This window comes from Panthera uncia (assembly GCF_023721935.1).
Source record: "Panthera uncia isolate 11264 chromosome E2 unlocalized genomic scaffold, Puncia_PCG_1.0 HiC_scaffold_19, whole genome shotgun sequence".
NCBI classification, from domain to species: domain Eukaryota; kingdom Metazoa; phylum Chordata; class Mammalia; order Carnivora; family Felidae; genus Panthera; species Panthera uncia.
Genome location: NW_026057588.1, coordinates 12216886 through 12226317, shown reverse-complemented (window position 1 = coordinate 12226317; position 9432 = coordinate 12216886). Strand labels below are relative to the sequence as shown.

The 9432-nt window shown below is 62.8% G+C and overlaps 1 protein-coding gene across 1 annotated transcript; it reads left to right on the top strand.

Moving 5' to 3' along the window:
- The first annotated feature begins 1093 nt into the window (after positions 1–1093).
- On the top strand, positions 1094–8091 carry ERF (ETS2 repressor factor). Its single transcript, XM_049622176.1, is given in 6 exon segments — positions 1094–1296; positions 5731–5965; positions 6344–6459; positions 6566–6846; positions 6848–7771; positions 7773–8091. Coding segments are annotated over 6 exon segments (1662 nt in total). The 5' UTR covers positions 1094–1274; the 3' UTR covers positions 7857–8091.
- Positions 8092–9432: the final 1341 nt, after the last annotated feature.

The window sequence follows — 9432 nt, the reverse complement described above, 5'->3', positions numbered from 1 at the left end:
CTGAAACTCTGTCTTCGGGCTCGGTCTGTGGATATTGCTTCTATTTGCCCTCTACCCTGCTGCCGGCTCCCGCTAGCCGTCAGATCAGCGCTTATTTCCTGTTTCCTGAAGCCTCAGGCTCCATCCATCCCTCCCAGCTGCGGAGAACAGACTTAGCACTGCCCTACGCACTGGTCTTCATCCTTAAGCCCTACCTTCCTCTCTCCTGGCGACCCACCAGTGCCCCTTGGGAGCACATTTGTTCAGACTTTGGTCGCCCCCTCGCATCCTGGCCCACCTCCGGAACCCCCTGCCCTGGTGGTGGAGGTGGGGGTACCTCCGGCGCCGGCTGTGTCCCCAGGACAGCTGCAGCGTGGGGATGGAGTTGGGGGGGGGGGGATGCTCCCAAATGCATTCTCTTTGGTCACTTCCTCCCCAGCTGGGATTGGGGCTATCTGGAAGGCCAAGACCCCATCCCGGAGGAGCGGAGGGCACAGCCGCCTCCCCATTTCCGATGCTGGGAAATGATTCCCACCCATTCCACCCCACCCCTGGACAGCTGCCCCCATTCAGGCTCAGGGCTGTGTGTGTGGGGGGGGGCAGGGTAAGGCCAGGGTGAGAAATGTGGTCTTGATCATTCTCCAAGGTCCTGACCTGCCCCCCTGCAGTGAAGATTCTGCCCCCTCTCGAAAGGTCCATGCCTTTCAAAAGTTTTTGACCCCTTCCAGAGCTCCCCCCCCCCCCCCCCCCCCCCCCCCCCCCCCACTTACAAGCTCCCAAAAGAAACTCTGGATCCGCAGTGGGCAGGAGAGGAGGAGGGGCGACAGGTCACGAGCACGGAGGACTTAAGTTATCTGCAGACTAGGAGCCTCGGAAAAGGGTCATGACCCCCAGGACCCTATCCCACCCCCACCCCCTCTTTCCTTCCTCCCCTGTCGCGCGGCCCCTTTAAGCCCAGAGCCGGCCGGTCCTCAGTGGCTGCGCGCCGGCGAGTGTGTGTGTGTGTGTGCGTGCGCGCGTGTGTGTATGTGTGTGTGTGAGTGCGCGGGGAGGGGGCGGGCGCAGTGTCTCCATGGCGACGCGGCGGTGACGTCGCCGGCCGGGGGGGCGTGGGCGTCCCGGCCCCGGAGTGCGATATTAACCCGGGAGGCGGCGGCGGGGAGGGGAGAGGCTCTGAGAGGCGAGGCCGGGTGAAGCGCCGAGGGCGGCCCGACGGGCGCGGGACGGGACGGGGCAGCGCGGGCGCCGGGAGCTGCGGCCCGGAGTCGGGGCGCCTAGCCCCGGGCCCCCCCAGCATGAAGACCCCGGCGGACACAGGTGGGGGCGGGGGCAGCACGTGTGGGGGAGACTTGTTGCCCGGGGAAACCAGGCAGAGAAACTTTGGGGGGGGGCTGAAGGGTTCCGGGGCAGCCGGAGTGATCCCCAGTTCTGGGGGGACCCCAAGCACTCGAGACCTGTTGCTTCTCGTGGCGCGAGCGAGGGGTGCTGCATGGGACCCCCAATTTCTGGGTCCGGGCGGAGTGGTGTGGGCGCTGCGAGTCCTGGTCCTCTCCCTACTGGACTCAGAGAACTGGGTTCTCCCCCACTCCCGGGATCACGGGGGTGGCGGGGTCCCTCCCCGCCGCTCTGTCACGTTGCACTCTGGGGGCCGGGACGTGTGCGGGGCGTGGGGGGGGGCTGTCCACGGGGCCCGCTATTCCCGGTTCTGCGCTGCGCGGTCCGGCCCATGACCTTCACCGCGGCGCGTGCCCCGCACCGGCTTAGAGGGGATACGGGATGGTTTCTAGAAGGAGGGCGTGATTGGGGAGCCCAGGACTCGGGGTCCGGGCTGCGCCGCCCCTCCCCCGCCCGTCTCCGCCGGCTCCTCGCTCCCCCGCCCGCGTCGAGTCGCAAAGTTCCAAAGCGCAGCCCGAACGTTCGAAAAAGGAACTTTTTGTTTCCGACCTTAGAACGCGCGGCTTTAAGGTGGCTCCGGGGAGACCTGGGTACCCTCCTCCCGCGCTGCCGGGGCCCCGGGGTGGAGGAGGGTGGGGAAGGTGGGGGGGACGCGGAGGCTCCCCCTTCGCCCCCCCCCCCCCCTCCAGCTCTTCTCTTTCAACCGGCCGTCTTTTCCCTCCGCCCCCCTCTTCCCCGCCAACTTGCTCCTCCTTAAGGGGCCAAGGTTCCCCTCCCCCCCTGTCGGCGGGCGGGGGGCAGCGGGATTAACCCCCCTCCCACTCGGACTTTCCCCCTTCCCCTCCCCCGCCGCCCCCGGGCTCGCGCGGGCTGGACTTTGCGCCCGAGCGCGCTGGGGGGGAGGGGTCCCAGCCGCCCCCTGCCCGTCTACCCCGTCGGAATCCGGCCCGGGGCGGGGACGGGGGAGGGGGAAGGGGGCCGGGCGCCGCTGTTCAAACTTGTTTCCTTCCCCCGGCGGCGGCCGCGGCTAGGGCTCCTGTGTGCGGGTGTGTGCCCCGACCGGCCCACCCACCCCGCCCCCCCCGCTCGGCGGGTGGGGGCGGCTCTTAAAGGGCTCCGAGCCGGGCTCCGGCGCCTGGGGATTGGGGCCGAGGAGGGGGGCAGGGGGGTGGGGCAGGGGTGCGGAGTGCTGTAGGGTCAGTCACGTGCGTCCCACATACTCTCTGGCTCCCACAGGCTCCAGGGCTGCTGGGCCTTGGGGGCAGCAAGAGCCTCTTCTCGCCCGAGGAGGGGGCCTAGGCGCCCAGACAACCCCGCCTCGTCTTCCCTCCCTGCTACGGGCCTTTGCCTGGTGGGACCGGCTGGGCCGCTCCCCTAACCCTGTCTTGGGGCCGAGCCGCGTGTGGGTTCTCCGCCTGGGGGAAGGGGCGGGGGCCTGGAATGGCCTCCCGATCGGTCCATCGGTGCGTCTGTCCGTCTGCACGCCCCTCCATCCGATCCTCCATCCCGGCCCCTCTCCTCTCTGCCGCGGCTGTTTCCCACTTCCTGTTTTCTTCCCGGCTCTGGCGCCACCGAGGGCTGCCTGGAGTGTGGGGGAGGTGGCAGGGCCCCCCAGGAGGTCGGCGTGTTCTTCCTCTACCACCACCACTCCCTTCCGACCCCCATAGTCTCTTTAAAAAAAAGTTTGGCCAGTCATGTGAATTTGGGGGGTGCCCAGGAGTTATGCCCCCCACCCCCCAGGTTTCCACTCTGTCTAGGAGAATCCCTACCCCACCTCTGTGGGACCCAGGTGTGCCTTCTGGGTCCCTGCCATCCCAGCCCTTCCTGTCTGTCTGCTGCTACCTCTCCACCCTGTCTCAAAGTGTCTTGAGCCCCTCTCTGTGTCAGCTGCTTGCTCCTTCTATCACTGTCCCCCATGCTCCAGAGGTCCTCTCCCCCAAGCTTTCTTGGTGCAGGCCCGGTGGTTCCCTGTTTAAGCACGTGGACCCATACACAACACACACTCACACATGCTCCCCTTGCCCGTGCCTGGCTCCTGGCTCCAAGGCCTGGGGAACAGAGCCCCATTGAGACACCCTGACGTCACCCCCGCTCTTCTTCTCCCCCCAAAGCCAGGAACAGGCCCTCATGTATGCCATGTCCGAAGAGGAAAGCCTGGTAGGGGTGGTCCTGGGAGTGGGGAAGTCCCTGCCTGGGTTGGGATCCAGGGTCCTAGCCCCAGAGGGAGCTTGGTCAGGGAAGGGGGGGTTAACAAGGCAGCCTGGGACAGCCCCCGGAATGCAGCTTGAGGCCTTTCCAGAGCCCCCCACCTCCCTTCCGAGTTCCCTTTGTGTTGCATGTAGTCTCTCTCACTCCTCTTCTGCAAAGTTTATTTTTAGCCTCCTGCTCCCCCGCTCCCAGGACTGTCGCTGCACACACGTTGCCTGGTTACCGGGACAAGGAGGCTGGGGCGGGTGGGCTGGAAAGGGTGGCTTTAATTTGGGGGGAGGGTGAAAGTCAGTACACCCCCAACCCCAGACTAGTGTCTCAGGGGCTTTGCCCCCCACCCCCCCCCTTTTGGGTCTGAGAACCAGATTGGAGCTTAGGTAGGAGAAGCACGGAGCTTGGTGCTCTGAGTGGGGGGTAGGAGCATTTTGGAGGAGGTAGAGGGTCCATGGAGCTAGTGATTTGGTCACTTGGGTTCTCAAGGGCCTCTGGCCCCTGAAGAAGACCCTGGGACCTGCATTCTCCAGCAGGGTGAGGATAATGGGATGAACACCTGGATTCCTAAAAAAGAGAGGAGAATGGGGCTATATGGATGCTGTGATCTAAGGAAGGCATTGTCAGGGGCTGTTACTTCTGAATGGAGCAGGGGCTGTTGTTGGTATAGGACTCTGGGTCTGTGACCAGCTGGAGGTCGTATCCTTGGAGCCCTGAGGGGCTTGTTTGAGGCTGGGATTTCTGAATGGGGCAGGGACTATGAGGGGAATGCTGGCCATCCCATTCTACCCAAGGCCAGGGCTCAGGAAGCTGGGTCGCTGTGGGGGATAGACTCAGCTCTGGATTTAGAAGAGGTGGTCCCTGTGGGAGTAGGAACTGCTGAACCCCTGTGTCCCCAAGGGGAAGTATCCCCTGTTGGATTCCAGACTGCAGTGGTGTCTTTGAGGGAGGCTCAGCATTGCCCTGGGCCTGGTTCGTACCTGCTTGAGCTGAGGCTTGAGCCGGGGCCAGGGGCCAGAGGCTGACCAGTGCAGCCTGACTGTGACTTGGGACCCTGCCCATTTTAGTTGTCCACCTTGGCCTTCTCCCTCTGGTGGCACCAGGGCCCCTGCCCTGCCTCCCCCTCCTTCTCTTCTTCCCCTTCCCTCCTCCCACCCCTCCATTACCGGCTGCCTAGTGCTGAATTATTGATGGCCCCTGATTACCCGGGGGTTTGGGAAATGACAACAACCGCAGCCCCCCCCATCGACCCCCCCCCCAGGCTGCCCACCCCCTCCAGGGACCAGCCAGCCCACCACCAACCTCTACCCAAGGTTAATGCTGGGGGCGGGTAGGCAGGTGGGCAGGGAAGAAGCTGAGGATGAGAAGGCGGAAGGGGGAACGGGCTGTAGCATTGCTTGTTCAATCTGCAGGCCTGGGCTGGGGCCTTCCAGCCAGGTTGGGTCCATGTGCCTGGGTCTGGGGAGGGCAGTGCAGCACAGAGGGTCTAGGGCTCGTTGTGGGGGGGGGGGGGGCAGACAGTCTGGGTTTCACTCTCCAGGGAAGACAGAAGCCTCTGTGTGTGCAAGCGCTGACCTCATCGTCAACCAACCACCCCACCCCACTCCTCCTGGTCCTTTTAAGAAAAAAAAAAAAAAAAAAAAAAAAAAATCATCAGGTCCTGGGGTGGGAGTAGGGCTCTGATACGTTTTGGGAGGGAGACAGTGTTATGTTCCCAGGAGGGGACTGGAACTGTGGGGTGGGTTGGGGGAGGGGTATAACTGGCCCTGAATGGGAGTGTGGGGGCTGAGGGGGGGGCTCGCCCCAACCCGCTGGCCACGTGTGCCCCTTCCTGCCCCTCCCCCACTGGCAGCCCTGCCCGCCGGCCTGGCTTGGTGCCTGGCCCCCTGGCACTGGCCCCGGGACCCGCCGCCGACGGTTTCCTGTTTCTCCCGGTGTCGCTGGAGCAGGCTCCAGCTTCCCTTCCCCCCGGCTCCCGTCTAGCCCCCTTACACACAGACACACACTGTCTCCCTCTAACCCAGGTCCTGACTTGGCAGAGGGGAGACGGATTTCCCCATGTTGAGGGTGGGGTAGGAGGGTGGACCCCGGGAGGGGACCTGGAGCCCTGGACTCTGTGTCCTGACCCGGGGCCACTCCCCTGCCTCCTGTCCTCAGGGTTTGCCTTCCCAGATTGGGCCTACAAGCCAGAGTCGTCCCCTGGCTCGAGGCAGATCCAGCTGTGGCACTTTATCCTGGAGCTGCTGCGGAAGGAGGAATACCAGGGTGTCATCGCCTGGCAGGGGGACTACGGGGAATTCGTCATCAAGGACCCTGACGAGGTGGCTCGGCTCTGGGGCGTCCGCAAGTGCAAGCCCCAGATGAATTATGACAAGCTGAGCCGGGCCCTGCGGTGAGAAGGGCAGAGACCCCTGAGCAGACATGGATAGCCCCCGCTAGTTGGGGAACCCGTAACCCATGGGAATAGACTTTGGGTTTGATCCTTTGCCAAATCATAGCTGTGTGACCTTGGGCAAGTCTTAATCCTTCTCTGAGCCCATCTGTCGTGTAGAGGTGTCCTGCGGAGAGAATACAGTCCTGGGTGTGGCGTCTAGTTTGGCCCCAAGCCTGAGGGGAGAGCTAGTTTTCATTCCTTCCGGGCACTTGATTTCTCTTGTATGGCCCAGGTTTCTTGGTCCCCCTTTGTGAGCAGCATGTAACGCATGTCAAGGAATGGGGTCTAGACTCTGGTCCCGTTGACTGATCATTCGATGGGTTTCTACATCCACAGCTATTATTACAATAAACGCATTCTGCACAAGACCAAGGGGAAACGGTTCACCTACAAGTTCAACTTCAACAAACTGGTGCTGGTTAATTACCCTTTCATCGATGTGGGGCTGGCTGGTGAGTAATGGGGCTGGTGGGCATGGGTTCAGAAGAAGCAGAGGGTCTGTGTGTATGTCCAGGCTGGGCCAAGGGCCTTGACACCACATCTCCCCTCTTCTGCCAGGGGGTGCGGTGCCCCAGAGCGCCCCACCAGTGCCATCGGGTGGCAGCCACTTCCGCTTCCCTCCCTCAACGCCCTCCGAGGTGCTGTCCCCCACCGAGGACCCCCGCTCACCACCGGCCTGCTCTTCATCCTCATCTTCCCTCTTCTCGGCTGTGGTGGCCCGACGCCTGGGTCGAGGCTCAGTCAGTGACTGTAGCGATGGCACGTCAGAGCTGGAAGAGCCACTGGGAGAGGACCCCCGGGCCCGACCGCCAGGCCCTCCAGAGCTGGGTGCCTTCCGCGGGCCCCCCACTGGCACGCCTGCCCCATGACCCTGGCGTCTTCCGAGTCTACCCCCGGCCCCGGGGTGGCCCTGAGCCCCTGAGCCCCTTCCCTGTGTCGCCTCTGGCCGGGCCTGGCTCCCTACTGCCGCCTCAGCTCTCACCAGCTCTGCCCATGACGCCCACTCACCTGGCCTACACTCCCTCACCCACGCTGAGCCCTATGTACCCCAGTGGTGGTGGGGGCCCCAGTGGCTCAGGAGGAGGCTCCCATTTCTCCTTTAGCCCTGAGGACATGAAACGGTACCTGCAGGCCCACACCCAAAGCGTCTACAACTACCACCTCAGTCCCCGCGCCTTCCTGCACTACCCTGGGCTGGTGGTGCCCCAGCCCCAGCGCCCTGACAAGTGCCCGCTGCCGCCCATGGCACCGGAGACCCCACCGGTCCCCTCCTCAGCCTCGTCCTCCTCTTCCTCCTCCTCTTCCCCATTCAAGTTTAAGCTCCAGCCACCCCCGCTGGGACGCCGGCAGCGGGCAGCTGGGGAGAAGGCTCCAGCGGGTGCTGACAAGAGTGGTGGCATTGGCATTGGCAGCGGCTCAGGCGGGCTGGCGGAGGGGGCGGGGGCGCTGGCCCCACCGCCACCACCACCACAGATCAAGGTGGAGCCCATCTCGGAAGGCGAGTCTGAGGAAGTGGAGGTGACTGACATCAGCGATGAGGATGAGGAAGATGGGGAGGTGTTCAAGACCCCTCGTGCCCCACCTGCGCCCCCCAAGCCCGAGCCCGGCGAGACACCTGGGGCAGCCCAGTGCATGCCCCTCAAGCTGCGCTTTAAGCGGCGCTGGAGTGAAGACTGTCGCCTGGAGGGGGGTGGGGGCCCCACTGGGGGCTTGGAGGATGAGGGTGAGGACAAGAAGGTGCGGGGGGAGGGGCCTGGGGAGGCCGGGGGGGCCCCTCACCCCAAGGCGAGTGAGCTCTGACCTCCAGCACGCTACAGCCCAGCTCTCTCTGGAGCATCGAGATTCCTGAGGGCTGTGGGCAGGGGGCCCTGTTCCCCCCACCTCCCATGCTTCTTTTGCTGCCTTAACCCCCCCCCCCCTCCCCAAGCCCTGGAGGTAAGGACAGCTCTCTGGTGTCTTCCCTGCCTCCTCCCCTTTCCTGCCCCATGTTTTGTATAAAACTTTTAATTTCTTTTTTTTAATGGTGAGGGTGGGTGGGTGTCCAGGGCTGGGGGCTTTCCCCTATCTGTGGGTTTCTAAGCTCCAGGCAAAGTGGTGGTGGGGGGGGGGTAGGGTGGGGGGAGTTGAGGGGGCCACCTCCATTCTGGGGAATTTATATTTGAACTGAGGCTCCAGCCTCAATGCCCAGGAACGTTTTTTATTACAATCGCTTAGGAAGTAAAAGCCTTGTCTCCCTCCCTGTTCTCTGCCTCCTGTCCCTGTCCCTGTCCCTCTCCACTCTCGTCCATCCTCAGTCCTGATCCTGCCTTCCCTGCCCCTCCAGGGGCCCTGAGTGCCTGGGTTTCTCATACCCCACAGGGTTGCAGCAGGGGAGGGAGGGACATTATATGATGAACCAAAAATTCCATGTTGGGGGGGTGGGGGGCAGAGGAGGGGGAGGGGTGCCGCCCATAGGCCACAAATCTCTACAAGTGCCTGCTATCCCTCTCCCACTCCTCCCCCCTCATTCCAGCACTGGTCCAACCCCTTCACCCCCAGCTGCTCCTAGGACTAGCCCATAGGCAGGCGGGTGGGGGGGGGGGTGGGAAGGGGGTGCCCTGAAACCAAACTGGAAGCCCCCTCTGCCTCCTAGCTGGGGCCCCTGGGGTGGGGGTCTGTGGTCAAGCCTTATTCTGTATTGGGGACAGTGGGTGGGGGGGGGGGGGGAAGGGAAGTTGGGGGGCTGCTGGAGAATGTATTCAAAACAATAAAACTTTGGACCTTTGGATGTGGTGATCTGTCCTGGGTGTTGGGTACAACAACTAAAAGGTCACACACAGCCTTTGTTTGATTCTGAAAGACAGGAACCTAGATTGGCTCTCCAACGTATCTATGGCCAGAAGGTCTAACCCTATCCGAATGGGTCAAATCGAGGCCTGGAAAATGATCTGACCTCAGGGGCATATAACCCCCAGGACCTGATGATAAACGTCTCAGGCATACCCTTGCCCTCTGACAGCTCCCCTATTCTGTGGGGATCCGCTTATCCTTGGAAGCGCTTTAGATTCCACCACCCTGTCGTCCTTGCTTTTCTGATCACCTGAAATGCCTTTCCTTTCTGGTTCTGTGTGTTCCCCGGTCGGTGTCCCCACGGCCTGGAAAGGGACTTTGGCAACAGGCCTGCAACAACTCTCGAAATGCAGACCTTGCAAGGTATGTCAGCGGTCTCTGTCAAAGCAAGGGAACATCCCCTGCCAGCGAGTTAAGGGACAGGCTTAATCCTGGTTGTTACTGATCGACGACGTGCTATGTACCAGGTACCTAATACCTAGTTAGCTGCAGTGCTTTATTTCTAACACCCAGCAATGTGGAGGCAAGCAGTTCAGTTAAATGACTTGCCCAAGGCCCTAACCCCAGCCAGGACTTTAAATGAGGTCTGTTTCTGA